The 18648-nt window shown below is 41.9% G+C and overlaps 1 protein-coding gene across 11 annotated transcripts in view; it reads left to right on the top strand.

Moving 5' to 3' along the window:
• SYNE2 (spectrin repeat containing nuclear envelope protein 2) overlaps positions 1–18648 on the top strand; it is a 374696-nt gene that overhangs the window by 75542 nt on the left and 280506 nt on the right. For all 11 annotated transcript variants that reach the window (XM_055362017.2, XM_063697890.1, XM_055362019.2 and 8 more), the window contains exons 3-6: positions 12946–13007; positions 14023–14118; positions 14213–14290; positions 14379–14471. In XM_055362017.2, the coding sequence (XP_055217992.2) occupies positions 12946–13007; positions 14023–14118; positions 14213–14290; positions 14379–14471 (329 nt within the window). The remainder of the gene's footprint in view (positions 1–12945; positions 13008–14022; positions 14119–14212; positions 14291–14378; positions 14472–18648) is intronic.

Below are 18648 nucleotides of genomic sequence, written 5' to 3' on the forward strand. Positions count from 1 at the left end.
ATTCAGACCAGCCTGGCCAACATGGTGAAACCCCGCCTCTACTAAAAATACAAAAATTAGCCAGGTGTGGGGTCGCGCGCCTGCAGTCCCAGCTACTCGGGAGCCTGAGGCAGGAGAATTGCTTGAACCTGGGAGGCAGAGGTTGCAGTGAGCCGAGATCACACCACTGCACTCCAGCCTGGGCGACAGAGCGAGACTCCATCTGAAAAAAAAAAAAAAACATGCCTTTCGCCTTCTGCCATGATTGTTAGGCCTCCTCAGCCATGTGGAACTGTGAGTCCATTAAACCTCTTTTTCTTTATAAATTACCTAGTCTTAGGCATGTCTTTATCAGCAGCATGAGAATGGACTAATATACCATCTCTATAAAAAGGAGGAAAAAAAAAGACTCAGCAGTAGGGCTGGTGGGCCAAGATGTATAGTGAAGGAAGTAGATACCAGAGCTATGAGGGGGCAAATTTGGCAGGATTTGGTGGTAGGTTATATTTGAGAATGATAAAGGTTGGGGGTGTCCAACCCATGTGATGGGAACATGGGCAAGGACTGGACTGGGGAGAGATAGGGCGGTAGAGTATGATTTTAGTCTTGGAATGCTGAAGTTGACAGGCACGTACTTTTTTCCCATAGTGATAACGTAAATTCTTCAGAGGGGGACATGTGTGACATAAAGTAATTGTGAGGTTGAGAAATGGTTGCTCACTGTGTTTATCAGTTATGTTAGCCAGGAGTTACCTCCTAAACTCATTCTATTGATTCAATAAGTGAGAGCTTAGTCTTGGTACTATTTGTTTTTGTTTCTTACTGTTTGTCTGTTTATGGTTGGTTGCAAGAAAATTGTGTTGTAAATTATCCCTTGCTTTCTCTATTAGTTAATAGCCTTCCGCTTCTGTAGTAAAGTAACAGGCTTTTTCCTGTTCAAATATTTCAGGCTTGTTTTTTGTTTTGATTGTACGTGCCTGTGTGTTTTTATTCCTTAATTTGTTTCTTTATTTCTGTTTGTTATCTCCAAGAGAAACAATAGAAGAGGTGGCTTTATATTTTTAGTTCTCTTTCTGTCAGATGACAGCTTGATTAAGATTTTTTGGGTGGGCTGTTGGAACACATGGCTAAAATATGTTGCATTATTGTCTGAATTTAATTATCATCCTTACCGTGTCTGTCCTAGCTAACAGTGAGTTGGCAGTATTGTTGTAGGGAATGGCAACAGGGTCTCATTAGCACATGCCTGTGACATAATAAGAAATATATATTTGGTCTCTGCCCCTGGTTCCTGGCACAGAGCTCCTAAAACCCTTGTAATTTCCTGAACCACAGGGATGTTAGGAACATCTTTTGTTCTAATATTTGATGTTGGCTCTGATTCCTGACACAGAGCTCCGAAAGCCCTTGGAATTTCCTGGGTGATAGGACCATCTTTTGTTCTAATGAGGCCACTCTTGATGGGCTCCTAGATAGCTTCAGGATGGAGTCTGGTTACCAGAAAGACCAAGCCATGATTAGAAATTTGGAACTCTTCCCACCTCCATCTTCTAGAGGGGTGAGAAGAGCTGGAGATTGAATTAATAATTCATTATGTTTATGTGATGAAGCCTCCATAAAAATCTCTAAAGTGCAGAGCTAAAAAAATCTGTATCCTATGGAAATTCTAGTGGGAAAGCCATACAATATACCAATAACAAATAAGTAATATAGTATCATTTACACATTGTAAATCTAAAGAAGAAAGTAAATAGGATGATATGATAAAGAGTAATTGGATGGAGGGTATTTTGGATAATGTGTCTGAAAAATTTTCTCTGAGGCCAGGCGCTATGGCTCATGCCTATAATCCCAGCACTTTGGGAGGCCAAGGCGGGTGGATCACCTGAGGTCAGGAGTTCAAGACCATCCTGGCCAACATGGTGAAACCCCATCTCTATTAAAAATCCAAAAATTAGCTGGGCGTGGGGGTGGGCGCCTGTAATCCCAGCTACTCGGGAGGCTGAAGCAGGAGAATTGCATGAACACGGGAGGTGGAGGTTGCAGTGAGCCGAGATCGCGCCGTTGCACTCCGGCCTGGGTGACAAGAGTGAAACTGTCTCAAAAAAACAAAAAAAAAAAACAAAAACAAAAAAAAAAAAAAAAAATTTTTTTTTCTCTGTAGAGATATTCGACTGAAGGCATCAGGATGAGCCAGCCATATGAAATGCAAGTAGAAAATGTATTCCAGAATTCCAGGTTAAGGAAACAGCAATTACAGAGGCAAACATGTCATGAAATGAAGTTTTAGAGGTAGGCAGGAGCCAGATTACATAAAGCTATGGGCCATGATTATGGTTTGGATTTTAAAATACAATGAGATGGGGTCAGACATGGTGGCTCATGCCTGTAATCCTAGTACTTTGAGAGGCTAAGTCGGGAGGATTGCTTGAGGCCAGGATTTCGAGACCAGCCTGGATGACATAGGTAGAACCCTGTCTCTACAAAAAATGAAACAAGTTAGCTGAGCATGGTGGCATTTGCCTATGGTCCAGCTACTCAGGAGGCTGAGGTGGGAGGATCACTTGAGCCTAGGAGGTCGAGGCTGCAGTGAGCCATGGTCGCACCACTGCATTCCAGCCTGGGCCATACGGCGAGACCCTGTCTCAAAAAAAAAAAAAAAAAAAAAGCAATGAGATGGTTGTACAGCTTTGTGAATTATACACTTTAAAAAGTGAATTTTATGGTACATGAGTTATATTTCAATAAAACAGTTGTTAATTTTTAAAAAATTTCTCTAAAGTGTAGTTTGGAGACCTTCTGGGTTTGTGAACACATTCATGTGCTGGGACCCTTCCAGACCTTGCCCTCTGTACACCTTCATCTGGCTGCTCATCACTATCCTTTATCATTATCCTTTTTTTTTTTTTTTTTTTTTTAAGACAGAGTCCTGCTCTCCTGCCCAGGCTGGAGCGTAGTGGTGCAATCATAGCTCACTGCAAACCTTCGCCTCCCAAGTTCAAGTGATTCTCCTTCCTCAGCCTCCCAAGTAGCTGGGATTACAGGTGCCCACCACCACCCCTGGCTAACTTTTTGTATTTTTAGTAGAGACAGGGTTTCACCATGTTGACCAGGCTGGTCTCGAACTCCTGACCTCAGGTGATCCGCCCACCTTGGCCTCCCAAAGTGTTGGGATTACAGGCGTGAGCCACCACACCATATAATAAACAAGCAAACATAAGTGTTTCCTTGAGTTCTGTGAGAGCCATTATAGCAAATTATTGAACCTGAGGAGGGGATCCGGGGAACCCCTGATTTATAGCCAAGTCAAACAGAAATTTGGGTAACCTGGAGGTCAACTACCTGTGATTGGCATCTGAAGTAGGGGAGAGTCTTGTGGGACTGAGCCCTTAACATGTGGGGTCTGCACTAACTCCAGACAGTCATTGTCATCATAGAATAGAGGAGACCCACTTGGTATCTGGAGAGCTGGAGAATTGCTTAGCGTTAGGGAAAAACTCACACATTTGGTATCATAAGTGAAGTATTAAGAGTTGTAATACAGGAAAAAGAGTGCTTTTCTTAATGCCTTTTGTTCAAGATGTTTTATTAGTAGAAGAAACAAATTGCCTAGGGGTTATTAAAATAAGGATTGGCCAGGCGCAGTGGCTCACGCCTGTAATCCCAGCACTTTGGGAGACCGAGGCAGGTGGATCATGAGGTCAGGAGTTTGAGACCAGCCTGGCCAACATGGTGAAACCCCGTCTGTACTAAAAATACAAAAATTAGCCGGGCGTGGTGGAGGGCGCCTGTAATCCCAGCTACTCAGGAGGCTGAGGCAGGAGAATCACTTGAACCTGGGAGGTGGAGGTTGCAGTGAGCCGAAATCATACCATTACACTCCAGCCTGGGCTACAGAGCGAGACTCTGTCTCAAAAAAAAAAAAAAAAAAAAAAAAAGAAAGAAAGAAACAAAAAGAGAAGACATAGGCCTAGTATAACTGTTGCCAATAAATTCTTTTCCTCCATCTAATAAGTAAGTTTTATCCTTAATACTTTTGGTATTTCGTAAGTCTTTCAATCAGCAAATATTTATTGAGGATGTTTTTTTCTGCATTACACTGCTGAGGGGAAGCAAAAACACAAAAGCAGAAAGGTTTAACTCCAAGTTCTCATGTTGAGTAGGAGGGAAACCTATAAGTTATGTACCAGAAGTTCAAGTTATAGTCTTGAACTCCTCCTGGACTCCACTGATCCTCCCACTTCAGTTTCCAGAGTAGCTGGGTCTATAGGCATTTACCACCATGCCTGGCTCTAAGATTAGCTTTTAATTTCTATCTTATATCCCTTTTACTGTTTGAAAAATTTTTGTAAGCATTACAGATTACTTTGTAATAGTAATAAGCGGAAAAGATTCAACAAAGTATTGTCAGAGGCCAGAGCCAGAATAGATTATTTCTATTAATTTTAAGAAAGGGGATTTTGGGGCCAGTTGCAGTGGCACACACCTGTAATCCCAGCACTTGGGAGGCCAAGGCAGGTGGAGCACCTCACCTGAGGTCAGGAGTTCAAGACCAGCCTGGCCAACATAGTGAAACCCCCGTCTCTACTAAAAATACAAAAATTAGCTGGGCGTGGTGATGAGTGCCTGTAATCCCAGCTACTTGGGAAGCTGAGGCAGGAGAATCACTTAAACCCGGAAGGCGGAGGTTGCAGTGAGCCGAGATCGTGCCATTGCACTCCAGCCTGGGTGACAAGAGTGAAACTCCATCTCAAAGAAAAAAACAAAACAAAACAAAAAAGAAAGGGGACTTTTGGCTGTCTGCAGTGGCTCATGCCTGTAATCCCAACACTTTGGGAGCCTCAGGTGGGTGGATCGCCTGAGCCCAGGAGTTCAAGACTAGCCTGGGCAACATGGCAAAACCCCGCCTCCATAAAAAAAATACGAAAATTAGGCGTGGTGGCACACACCTGTAGTCCCAGCTACTGGGGAGGCTGAGATGGGAGGATCACTTGAGCCGTGGAGTTCCAGGTTGCAGTGAGCTGCGATTGTGCCACTGCACACTCCAGCCTTGGTGACAGAGTTGAGACCCTATCTCCAAAGCAAAAAAGGGGTGTGGAACTTTTAAACTGGATATGTCCAATTATAATAAATGTTGATCGAATGCCCACATGTGCTGGGTGCTGGCGTTTCTATGAACGCAGAGAGATGGGGAAGAGTGGCCATTCCATAGAGTATGTAGAGTGGCGATGCAGAAAAGGGTGAAATGTCGTTGGGGAATTGTAGCTATCCTAGTTTGGCCAGAGAAATAGGATATGGGTAGAGAAGTCGTGGAGCCAAGTTACAAATGACCTGGAATGTTAGGCTAAGAATTGATCATTTTTTCAGTAAGGAATTAGGGAATGATCAAACAGTTTTAATAAGGAGAGTGAAAGATCAAAGTAATGAATCTAGGGCCACATGCAGTAAACCTGTTATTAATAATCCAATCATAGGAGGAGAAGAAGAGAAATTCTTTGATGAGAAGAGGTCGCAAGGCTTCCTCATAGAGTAGAGAACACTCTTGGAGATGCCACATTTTAATCCTGCATCGCTCTGCATTGAAGTGAAACTGAAAGCTAGTGATTCTTAGCCTCAGGTAACTGCTTTTGAACTCTTAACTACCAGGGAGGACTCCTGGAGTCAGCATTTTAAACCAACTTTTGGGAAATGACCTTGCTGAGACTTAGTAGCCATGGTAGTTTCATAATGAGCTTTAAAATGAAAATCCACACCCTTTAATTAGCTTAACTCAATTTGCTTTCAGTTTAGTTCCCTTCTGGCTAAGGATATGAGTTGCCCGCTCACAAAAGCAGACTGAATCAGAACAAACTCAGGGATTAAATGTATTTTTATGGTAATGACACCTAGAGAAAAATCTTTGCCTTCTGTGCCTCATTTCTCAAATTCAGGCAAATATTTTTCAAGGATGATAATTAAGGATACTCATATGGGCCTGAATAAAATTCACTGACCACATTTTCCTACATTATGTATATGTATATTTGCCTGAAAAATCAAGATAGAGAATTTCTCATTCTCTATTCCCTTAGCTTTTTTACAGAATTCGTCATTGTAGTAGATTGTATTATTCTCTTTATTTCTTTGCTTTTTCTATCCCTAACATCTGCTGATTAAAAGGTCCTATTCTCTACATGCCATTCTAAGAAGAGTTTTATTAAGTTGCTATAAGCACGTGGCTCTCAATTACTTTTTCCCCAATGGGTCAGCCTTTGAAAAGAACAAAAGGTTCCTTATCCTGCCATAGGGTGAGATATTTGGCTCTGGTTCCCATTGAATACTGCCATTCAGGGATAAAGCAGTATGAAAACGTGAGAAAAGTGTGTCAGGGGATAAATGGAATGGCACATATGAAACCATTTAATTGAGCTGCTATAAAGGTGTTTAATTGCACCTGGGATGTCTTTGTTTGCCATTAAGCAAAGGTTCTTTATTGCATTTAGAGGGTTCTGATTTCCAGGATGAAGAGGCATTCTCTAAGTTCGGACAATGAGTTAAAAGCCATGCAGATTTCTTTCCAAATCTTTTTTTCTGAAGATTTCATTTGTGCACTGTCTCCTTTGCTAACTGGAGAATACCTGTGGGGATTTGTTCTGGCTGCTCCTCTTAGTGTTTTTTCCCTTGTTTTATTAGAGTTTAATCAGATTAGGACAGAGGTAACTTCTACTTTTCCTTAGAAAAGTTTTGATTATTTTAAATTCAAGTTTATGTCTCTGTCAGGGGATGTTCCTCAGTTTACTCTCCGATTACGTGCTCCATTTGAACAATCCAGTTAGAGCCCTGATTTTGCTGCCACTTTTCTCAGCTAGGAAAGCTCATAGTCACACAGGTTGCTTAGTATAAGACCCCTTTTATCTAGTATCATGTGCAAATGAAATGACCCCTCATCTTATTTGGAAATAGCTCAAAATGGCCGAGGTTTCCAGGTGGGCATGGATTGGGAAGACTCCGTGGGCACACAGTGGTCTTTTTTCACTCAGTTTCATGCTGCATTTCACCTCCTCTGAGGTTGTTGAGTTGTGCTCCTCCCTCCTGCCATAACTCCCCTCAAGTCAGTGCATACTCTGTCTCTTGGATCTGATACTATTGCTGATTAGTTTCTTTTTTACACCTTATCATCTAGATGGAAAAATCTCGCTTGGTCCCTTAAAAATAAGGAAGAGAGTAATCTTTGTTTTTGTTGTTGTTTGTTTTCATTTTGAATGTCTGCTCTAAATAGCTAGGAATGGATAGGGCCCTCTCTGCTTTTACATTTGACCCTGATTAGTGTACAGTGTGTGCATATAACTTGATCTTGGAATCACAAAAACTTGTTCTCTAGTTTTTTTCTATTAAGATATAAAATTAGCCTTTGATGCTTTTTTTTTTTGGGAAGTGGCAATACATGTTTAAAAGTTATTATCTTCTCATGCTAGGGGACAAAACAATGAAAACATTGCTCAGAGATTCTAGGAGATTTAGTATAGTTTTGAATTATAGGACAAAATTGTGGTGCTCTGGAATTACTTCGTTGAGAGAAATTTATATAAGACAGGAATAACTCTCAAAAGCCTGAATTATCCAGTTGGCTAATCAGAACTCAATTTAGTTCAGTTAGCAATTATTGAGCACCCTATAAAGTGTAGATCAGTAGTCTATAACTAATTTAAACTGGTAATGCATAAAAAATGGAATGGATTAAAAAGGAAAAAAATTCCAGTGAGGCTTGGTGCATCTTTAATCTCTAATCAGTTGCAATATTTACTAGGCAGTTGTAAACACCACAAAATTCCATTTATGCTGCTAGGCCTTTTAATTCTTCAACCAGAGCTCTTGTCTACTTCAAAATTTTTCTAGAACTTAAATTAGATGTCATACTTTTGCACATATTGCAGGCCAAATACCAACAATTTCAATTCACTGTGACTATTAGATAGAGATTAATAAGGGAGAGAAAAGTCCAAGGAAAACAATGTAGTAGAAGGTAGAACAGACAACCTTAAGAGAAAGGACTGTGAACTCATAAAGGTAGATTTGCTTCAATATAGTAAAATATAACAACCACAGTGATAATTAAAAACATTATTATTAGGTTGAGTGTGGTGGCTCACACTTGTAATTCCAGCACTTCGGGAGGCCAACGTGGGAAGATCACTTGAGTCCATGAGTTCAAGACCAGCCTGGGCAACGTAGTCAGACCTCATCTCTACTAAATTAAAAAAAGAAAACAAAACATTATTATTATTATTATTGAGACGGAGTCTCGCTCTGTCACCCAGGCTGGAGTGCAGTGGCACAATCTTGGCTCACCGCAACCTCTCCCTGCCACATTCAAGCGATTCTCCTGCTTCAGCCTCCTGAGTAGCTGGGATTACAGGTGCCCACCACCATGCCTGGCTAATTTTTGTATTTTTAATAGAGATGGGGTTTCACCATGTTGGCCACGCTGGTCTCGAACTCCTGACCTTGTGATCCGCCCACCTTGGCCTCCCAAAGTGCTGGGATTACAGGCGTGAGCCACCGTGCCCGGCCCAAAACATTATTATTTCAGAAAATATTTATTTAGGGCCTACACTGGGCCAAGCTTTTCTAGGCACTTGGGACATATCACAGACAAAGCATCTTTGCCTGTGTTGTGGTGCTTAAATTCTGTTGAGAGGAGAGTGAGACATTAACAATAAACTTACTGCATAAGTAATTTACCTGGAGTGTTAAAAGAGATAAGTACCCTAGGGAAAGAGAATAGAGCAGGACAAGAGGGATCGGGAGTTGGGGGTGTTACAATTTTAGATTGGACAGTCAGGGTAGACCTCTTAGATGAGGTGTTGTCTGAGCCAGGATTTGAAGGAGGTGAGGGAATTCACCTGTGGATAACAGTAGAACGAACATTCCTAGAAGAAAGAACAGCTGGTGCCAAAGCCTAAGGTGGGAATGGGCCTGGGGAGTTTGAGGAAAACAGGAGGCCAGAGTGGTTGGAGCAGAAGCAGCAAGTGGGAAGCAGGGAAGGGCAGATGGTGCTGGGGCTTGTAGCCATCATGAGGAGTGAAGGGAGGAGCCCTCACAGGGTTTTGAGCAAAGGAGTTTCCTGATCTGAGTGAACATTTTAGCAACATCACTGCCTGCTGTGCTGAGCATAGTATTTTGGGGCAAAGCTGGAAGGAAGATCTGTTAGGAATCTGTCGCAGTAACCCAGGTGGAGGTGATGGTGACTTGGGCCAGGGTGGTGGTGATGGAGGTGGTGAGAAGTGGTCATATCCTGAATATATTGTGAGGGTGGACCTAACAGGATATCCGGAGGCATTAGATATGAAATGTGAGAGAAAGGGAGGAGGCAACCTTGATGAAGGAGGAAAATCAGGAGTCTGGTTCCTGGAAGCAGGAGAGGAGAATGATCATCTATATCAGATGCTGCTGATGGGTCCAGCAGGATGAAGGTTGAGAATAGACCATTGGTTTTCGCGAGAGTGTGTCATCGAGGACCTTGATTCAAGTGACCATGATGAGAAAGCTGTTTCAGTCGAATGGCAGGGACCTAATTGGTATGGGTTCAGTTAAGAGTGAGGGAGGAGAAGACCTGGAGACAGTAAATACAAACTATTTGAGGCATTTTGCCACAAAGGAGCAGAAAAATGAAGCGACGGCTGGTTGGGAACTGGCGTCAAGAGGTTTGTTTTTGGATGGGAGAATTAACAGTATGGCTGTGTACTCATGGGAATTGTTTAAGAGAGTGGGGGAAGATGATGATATGGAAGAGGTAGGAACAGAATGTTCTTGCGTTGGAGCACAGGGATGGGATATAGTGTACAAGTGAAAGGATTGGCTTTAGATCTGAGCAAGGCTAGTTCATCTGTGCTGATAGTTTGGAAGCAGAGCACTTTTGCAGGTTGTTAGATGAGGGAGTGGGAAGCAAGGTTTCAGCTGAGTTTAATGATGAGGGAGGAGGTATTGGATGTTTGTGGAAGAAGAAAAGAGGTTAAGTTGCCATCTGGGGAGGGGGAGAGGGCCATATAGTGTGATTACTGGGCAGCTTTTAGGGCCCACTGGGGGTGCTGGTGAGACCAGTGAGCACTGTTCGGTGGGTTTCTCCAGCCACATTCAGCAACCTGTTTGTAGGATGAAGTGCACAGAGTAGTCATGAAGTGTCAAAGCAAATAGAACAAAATAGGTGAAATGCAAGGAGTGTTGGTAATAATTGATCATGGAACTTAAAATGGATAAGAATGAAAGGTAGGATATCCTGGGGGTGAGGGACACTGAAAAACTGGCAGAGTCAATGGCTTGGAGTTGTTGATGAACTGAAATGATTGCTGGAGTTGGGGCACTAGAGTGGGTGAACTGAATGGGAGATGCATGAACTTGAGATCATGGAGGAGTTGTTATTAGTAATGACAAAGTCTGGAGTATGACCACGACAGCAAGGTGATTGACGCAGGGCAGAAGACAAGTGTATTGGAGAGGAGGAATTTGAGAAACTGAGGGGCCAGGACATTGGAAAGTTCATTGCTGTGTATATTGAAATTGCCAAGAATAAGGCCAGGTGTGATGGCTCACGCCTGTAATCCCAGCACTTTGGGAGGTGAGTTGGGAGGATTGCTTGAGCCTAGGAGTTTGAGACCAGCCTGGGTAACATGGTGACACCCATCTCTACAAAAAATTTTAAAAATTAGCTGGACATGGCAGTACATGCCTGTAGTCCCAGCTACTTGGGAGCCTGGGAGGTCAAGGCTGCAGTGAGTCATGATCACACCCGTGTACTCCAGCTTGAGCCACAGAGTGAGACCTTGTCTATAAATAAGTAAATTAGAAAGTACTAAGAATTAGACTATTGGACGGAGTGACAGTGGAGAAGGAGCAGAAAGGGTGGGAAATGATAGAGGTAGGTAGCAATTGTGATAGCAAGGATAGTCTAGTGACATGAGATTCAAAGCTAGGGGATTTCAGGGACAAAGAGGGTGGAGGATGAACTGGAGGTGGCCATGAGGAGGGAGGAAATAGTGGTACGAGGGCTGCAAGAGAAAGCAAAGCCGCCACTTGAGAGGGCTGCAGGGGAAGTGGTATTCTCAGAGGAGAGCCAGGTTTCCATGAAAGCAGGAAGGGAAAGCCTCAACACCAGAGAGGGTATTGGGCACGGAGGGGATTTTGCTGATGGCACACCACGGGTTTCGTCATCCGTGGAAGCACTTTAGGACTTAAGGAGAGGTGGGAGATGAGAAAAGTTGGGGGGATATGCAGAGTCTTACAGGAATTAGAAAGAAATGAGAGAGACCTGAGAGTCTAGAGTGCATGTGCGTGTGTGTGCGTGTGTGCATGTGAGTGTGTGCATGTGTGCATGCACTGGCTGATATAAGCAAGGATAAAGGGTATAGTGAGATGAGGCCCGGTGAACTGGAGGTTGATGGTGGCAAGGCCGTAAGCATTGGGCACAGGGTGCCATGGGTGTCTGGGCCTGTGCTTATCTCTGCCCATCCAGGTGAGGAGACCTGGGGAGATGGAAGCTCAGTTGTTGAATGCAGGGCTAACCCTTAACCCTGGTGTTGAGAATGTCTGCTGAAAATCAGGGGGTAGAGGGCTAAGGGAGGCATGGTGTCAGTGTGGGGCCCACTCCTGCTCAGAGGGGCAAGAAGGGCTGTACTCTGAGGGTTCAGGTCTTCCCCTTGACTCCTACCTGGATTTTTTTTTCTTTTCTTTTTTCTTTTTTTTTTTTTGAGACTAAGTCTCGCATTGTCACCCAGGCTGGAGTGCAGTGTCACAATCTCAGCTCACTGCAACCTCTGCCTCCTCGGTTCAAATGATTCTCTGGCCTCAGCCTCCCAAGTAGCTGGGACTACAGGCATGTGCCACCACGCCCAGCTAATTTTCACATTTTTAGTAGAAATGGGGTTTCCCCATGTTGTCCAGGCTGGTCTTGAACTCTTGACCTCAGGTGATCCACCGGCCTCGGCCTCCCAAAGTGCTGAGATTACAGGCGTGAACCACCACATCCGACCCCTACCTGTTTAATAAGAGTAATAGCCAACACTTCTTATGTGCCAGAGTCTATGCTAATCACTTTAAGTGAATCATTAGATTCTTATAATAATCTCTAGAGACAAATGCGTATTACTTTTTTATTAAACAAGGACACTGCTCAAGGTCACACAGCTACCCCATAACAGAAACAGGATTTGAACACAGTTCTCTCTGACTAATTACAGCCCATTTACAGTTAATTCAGTGGCGATATATTCTCCATGATAAATGTTAAGACTAAACCTTAATGATTTCATGTGCCATTTAAAACATCTTCTTATGTTCTGGGGTCATCTTTACTGCACGGTTTTGGCTTAAACTTAAAGTCTAGGTTAGGAACTCCTGTTGCTGCTCACAGTTCTTTGTACAGTACTGTCAAGGTGGTATAGGGTCTCAGTTCATTTTTTTTTTTTTTCCATGAAACAAGAGTCTTGCTCTATTGACCAGGCTGCAGTGCAGGGGCATGATCACGACTCACTGCAGCCTTGACTTCCTAGGCTCAAGCCATCTTCCCCCCTCACAGGGTCATGCCACCATGCCTGGCTAATTTTTGTATTTTTTGTAAAGATGGGATTTCTCTATGTTGTCCAGGCTGGTCTCAAACTCCTGAGCTCACACGATCTGCTTACCTCGGCCTCCCAAGTGCTGGGATTACAGGTGTGAACCACAGCACCGTGGTCCTAATTCTTTAGTCAGTAAAAAATATTAAAAACCATTGTCTCGTCAGCAAACCCATGGTTTTAAAAAAAATATCGTATCAACATGCTTTTTCTAAAACACTACTTGGACAAACATCTACAGTTTAGACTAAATCCTGGAAAGTTTGTAAGCTTGTGAAACAGGCACACACCTAGCGTGACAGACCTTTGAAGCTCTGATATGTGCAGGAGGTTTCTGAGGCTTCTGGTTTTATAACTGCTGTTGTTCTTTCTTTGATAGCTGAACAGGAAGACACCCAGAAGAAAGCCTTCACATGCTGGATAAACTCACAGTTGGCCAGGGTAAGCAAACGAAGACCAAATTAGGTTATAAATCTATTTATTACTCCCCCTACTCCTTCTGTTTTGACCCCAAGGAGGCCATTAAAAAATGGTGCTGGTGATGACAGGGAAAAGGTTGTGGAATGTCTTTTCTTGAAAGAATGTGCTAAAAGTTATCTTGATCTTGTTTTGATGTATTTGTTACTCTTTCTCACACAGAAAAAAAGGGACTTTTGTTGAGGATATGGTACAGTGCTATAAAAATAATCACATCTCTTTCATCAAGTGAAGTGATAGTAATACTGATTTGCATATAATAAATGTTATATATTAGAAACTGTCCTAAACTCTTTAAGTGTAATGATTATGACAACTCCTGACAAATAATTTCACGACATCCCTATGAAATAGATAGTAATATACCTTTTTAAAGGTCAAGGAAACTTCAGTACAGAGAAGTTTTGTGACTTGCATGTGGTCACACAGCTTAGAAGTGTGATAGTGCTGGGATATGAACCCAGACAGTCTGGACTCAGTGGCCTTGATCATAGTCACTGTGCCATCCTACCACACTGATGCTGAGTGTCTAGAGTAACCTAGATACACAATGAATGAGCCTCTTACAGACCACACACACTGTTTTTTCTCTGTCCATTTCAACACGATGCTTGTAATTCTAAGAAAGGGTAAATACATAAGCAGGTTACTCCAGAAATGTAATCTGCTTTCCAGATGGGTCACTAGCGGCTGATTCTAAACGTCTTTAATGCCACTTGTGTGCACAGGTTTTAAGCTCTCAGTGAAAGCTCCACGCAGAAGGGGTGTTGTGTTACTGGAAATTAGCCATAAGATAAATTAAATTCGCTACTTTTCTTATGTTTTGATATGAATCTTTGCATGTTCTCTCTCATTCTCTTAATTAAGAAGAAAGTCATTACTGAATTTTAGTTTTTCACAAAGCACATTTATGAGATTCTTAAAGGTATTCTTTTTGGACCAAAGTTTGAATGATGATTTTTCTTGTGACCTTCTGCAGCACACTTCTCCCTCAGTTATATCCGACCTGTTCACAGACATTAAAAAGGGGCATGTCCTCCTGGATCTGCTAGAAGTACTTTCTGGGCAACAGTTGGTAAGATTTTTAAATGACACTGAGAAACTTTCTGTTGACTTAAAAAATATGTATTTCATTTTTTCTGAGTAATATATTTGCTTGAATTTCACAGCCTCGGGATAAAGGATCTAATACCTTCCAGTGTAGAATCAATATAGAACATGCCTTGACATTCCTAAGAAACCGATCAGTAAGTATAAATTTTACTTAAAAATTCACAGGAGAGATTAATGCTCTGGAATATTTCCTCCTTTTAACCTGCACTTCTTGTTTTCCAGATTAAGCTAATAAATATTCATGTTACTGATATCATTGATGGAAACCCATCCATTATCCTTGGCCTAATTTGGACAATTATCCTGCACTTTCATGTAAGTAGTTTGATGATATAAAAATTATTTCTACCCTACCACAGTATAAAATAAATGTAATGCAATAAGTGTGAGTTGACTAGATTCAGTCCTGAGCTTCTCCTATAAATAGGACCTCTGGAAATCTTGAAGAGGTAGAAAATAATAGCAGACCTTTTGCCATTTCTGTTATTGGTTTTTTTCTTTTTTTTTTGAGACGGAGTCTCGCTCTGTCGGCCAGGCTGGAGTGCCGTGGCGCAGTCTTAACTCACAGTAACCTCCGCTTCCTGAGTTCAAGTGATTCTTCTGTCTCAGCCTCCTGAGTAGCTGGGACTACAGATGCACGCCACCATGCCTGGCTAATTTTCTTATTTATTTTTTCTTTTTTTTGAGGTGGAGTTTTGCTCTCGTTGCCCAGGCTGGAGTGCAATGGTGCAATCTTGGCTCACTGCAACCTCCATCTCCCAGGTTCAAGTGATTCTTCTGCCTCAGCCTCCCGAGTAGCTGGGATTACAGACATGCACCATCACGCCCAGCCAATTTTGTATTTTTAGTAGAGATGAGGTTTCTCTATGTTGGTCAGGCTGGACTTGAACTCCTGACCTCAGGTGATCCATCCACCTCTGCCTCCCAAAGTGCTGAGATTACAGGTGTGAGCCACCATGCCCGGCCTAATTTTTGTATATTTTGTAGAGATGGGGTTTCATCATGTTGGCCAGGGTGGTCTCACATTCCTGACCTCAGGTGATCTGCCTGCCTCGACCTCCCAAAGTGCTGGGATTACAGGCATGAGCCACCGTGCCTCTCCTGTTGCTATTTTTCAATTGAAAGTTGAATGCTGAATTATCATGATATCCTGCATTATCCATAATATCAGCACCAGTCTGAACAGAACCTGCCATGGTAAATGTTTGCTTCTTATTGTTTACTATGGCAGGGGAGAGGGTAGGAAGCTTCTGGAATAAATGCTTGAAATCTAACCACTAAAGTTTGTAAAGCCTCCCCATTTTGGGGGACTCCTGTCCTATCTGACTGTGAATAATCCCACAACATCCAGTTCTATCCCAAGACTGAGTTGTGGATGCATTTCGTTTCACAGATATTTTTGAACACTTACTGTATGCTAGCTCTTATGCGAGGACATCAAGATTTAGTGATGGTTATAGTTCTGACTTTATAAAACATATGATTGATATGTTTTTTCAGGCCTGGAATTCTGACATAGTGCAGGGTTTCTGCACTACCTAAAATGTTGCATTTTCTGTATCTCCATAATTATTTTAAAAATAACTTAGGAAAAATATTTATTTTAGAAAAACTAGAAAAATAGCATAACTAACATATAAAATTTAAAACATGCAGAGACAGACTATATATTATTTCTGGATACGTGAATTTGTAATTACAATGGAATAATATGCATGAGATTATGAAAACTAAATTTAAGTTGTGTGTTTTTTTTCTGGGAAAGGATAAAATGGGATTGGAGAGAGAAAGAGGCTTAAATTGTATCTGTGTTTTATTTATTTATTTTTTTTATTATTTATTATTATTATGTTTTTTTTTGAGACAGAGTCTCGCTCTGTCGGCCAGGCTGGAATGCAGTGGCACGATCTCGGCTCACTGCAACCTCCGCCTCCCGGGTTCAAGAGGTTCTCCTGCCTCAGCCTCCTGAGTAGCTGGGATTAGAGGTGCGTGCCACCACGCCTGGCTAATTTTTGTATTTTTAGTAGAGACAGGGTTTTTCCATGTTGCTCAGGCTGGTCTTGAACTCCTGACCTTGTGATCCACCTGCCTCAGCCTCCAAAAGTGCTGGGATTACAGGTGTGAGCCAGCACACCTGGCCTGTGTTTTATTTCTTTAAGAAAATCTAAACCAAATATGGTAAAATGTTAAAATTTGATAGTTCATGGTCATTTATTATTTTTTCCTATAGTTTTCTGGTATTTGAAATATAATTAAAAATTTTAATATAGATAATAAAATTATCTGTAATCTACCACTCACTATAACTGCTATAAATAATTTAGTGTATAGTCTTTATATTTACATCAATAATTAATGTATGCTCATATGTATATATTTTAACAAAATGGGGGTCATGTTATCCATACTGTTTTCAGCATGCTCTGATGAACAGCTTTCTGAATTTTTATATATATATATATATATATATAAATAAATGGAGGCATGATGTTTGTTGTAAAGTACTATATTTCACTAATGGATAGTCAGAAAGCTCATGATCATTTGTAATTATAGGTAATTTCAGATAAGAATGCCCTTAAGGTAAAACCTTTGCGACACAATCTTAATTATTTCCACAGGTCAAATTCTTAGAAGTGGCGTTGTGCCATAGGGTTTGCAAACTTAAAGCCTTTCTTTCTTTCTTTTTTTTTTTTTTTTGAGACAGAGTCTCGCTCTGTTGCCCAGGCTGGAGTACAGTGGCGGGATCTTGGCTCACTGCAACCTCCACCTCCTGGGTGCAACTGATTCTGCCTCAGCCTCCCAAGTAGCTGGGACTACAGGTGTGCACCACCACACCTGCCTAATTTTTGTATTTTTAGAAGAGACGGGGTTTCACCATATTGGCCAGGCTGGTCTCGAACTCCTGACCTCATGATCTTCCCGCCTTGGCCTCCCAAAGTGCTGGGATTACAGGCGTGAGCCACCGTGCTGGGCTTAAAGCTTTTTTTTTTGAGACTTCTGTATTGCTGAGGCTGGAGTGCAGTGGTGTGATTTTGGCTCCTGAATTCAAGTGATTCTCATGCCTCAGCCCCCTGAGTAGCTGGGATTACAGGTGCCCACCACCGTGCCTGGCTAATTTTTGTAGTTTTAGTAGAGACGGAGTTTCACCATGTTGGCCAGGCTAGCCTTGAACTCCTGACCTCAAATGATCCACCCACCTCGGCCTCCCAAAATACTGGGTTTATAGGCATGAGCCACCACACCTGGCCTTTTTTTTTTTTTTAATTAAAAAATTTTAAGTAAACTTTTGTTGATGTATATGTAACACACACAGATAAAAATGAACAGGTCTTAAGTATAGAGTTTGATGAATATTTATAAATGAAACACACCCATATAATCACCTTGCCAGATAAAAATATAGAACTTTGCCAGCATCCCTAAGTGCCCCAGGTCCTTCTCCCAATCACTGCCCTCCTTTCCTAAAGGTGAGCACCGCTTTGAGCTCTATGGATAAGTGTAGAGTCTTTAACACCATACAAATGGAATTACAAATGTCTTCTCTTATGTACACTATGTACTCTTTCGTGTTTGACTTATTTCATTTTATATCATGTCTGTGAGATTTACCTTATTGTAGCAAGTATCAGTAAGTCTTTCTTGTTCATTGCTCTGCATGAATATCCAATTGTATGAATATACCGTAACATATTTACCATTGTATTGTTGGTGCACATTTCTTTTGCTGCCAGTTTTTTTATTTGTTTATTTTTTGTTTTGTTCTGTTTTGTTGTTTTGAGACAGAGTCTCGCTCTGTCGCCCAGGCTGGAGTGCAGTGGGGCACAATCTTGGCTCACTGTAACCTCTGCCTCCTGGGTTCAAGTGATTCTCCGACCTCAGCCTCCTGAGTAGCTGGAATTACAGGTGTGTGTCACTGTGCCCAGCTAATTCTGTATTTTTACTAGAGATGGGGTTTCACAGTGTTGGCCAGGCTGGTCAAGCTGTTGCCAGTTTTTAGCTGCTATGAATAAAGCTGCTCAGAACGTTCTTGTATATACCTTGTATAAATCCTCATTTCCATCCTGCATGTACCTAGGAATGGAACTGATGGTGTCAGAACATATGATCTTTAGCTTTAGTATATACTGCCAAACAGTTAATCAAAGTGGTTGTTCCAATTTATACTCACCAGAGTTTCTTGCTCCAATCCCTGTTGCTGATACTTGGCATTTAAAATTTATTATTTAAGCCTTGATGTTATGTGTAATGATTTATAGACGTTTTAAAATATATTCTAGGCTGGGTGCAGTGGCTCATGGCTATAATCCCAGCATTTTGATAGGCTGAGGCAGGAGGATTGCTTGAGCCCAGGAATATAATACCAGCCTGGGCAACATAAGGAGACCCCATCTCTGCAAAAATAAAAATAAAAATAATTAGCTGGGAATGGTGGTACCTGCCTGTGGTCCCAGCTTCTCTGGAGACTGAGGTGGGAGAAGCACTTGAGTCT

Source organism: Gorilla gorilla, chromosome 15 (genome assembly GCF_029281585.2).
Source record: "Gorilla gorilla gorilla isolate KB3781 chromosome 15, NHGRI_mGorGor1-v2.1_pri, whole genome shotgun sequence".
Classification (NCBI taxonomy): domain Eukaryota; kingdom Metazoa; phylum Chordata; class Mammalia; order Primates; family Hominidae; genus Gorilla; species Gorilla gorilla.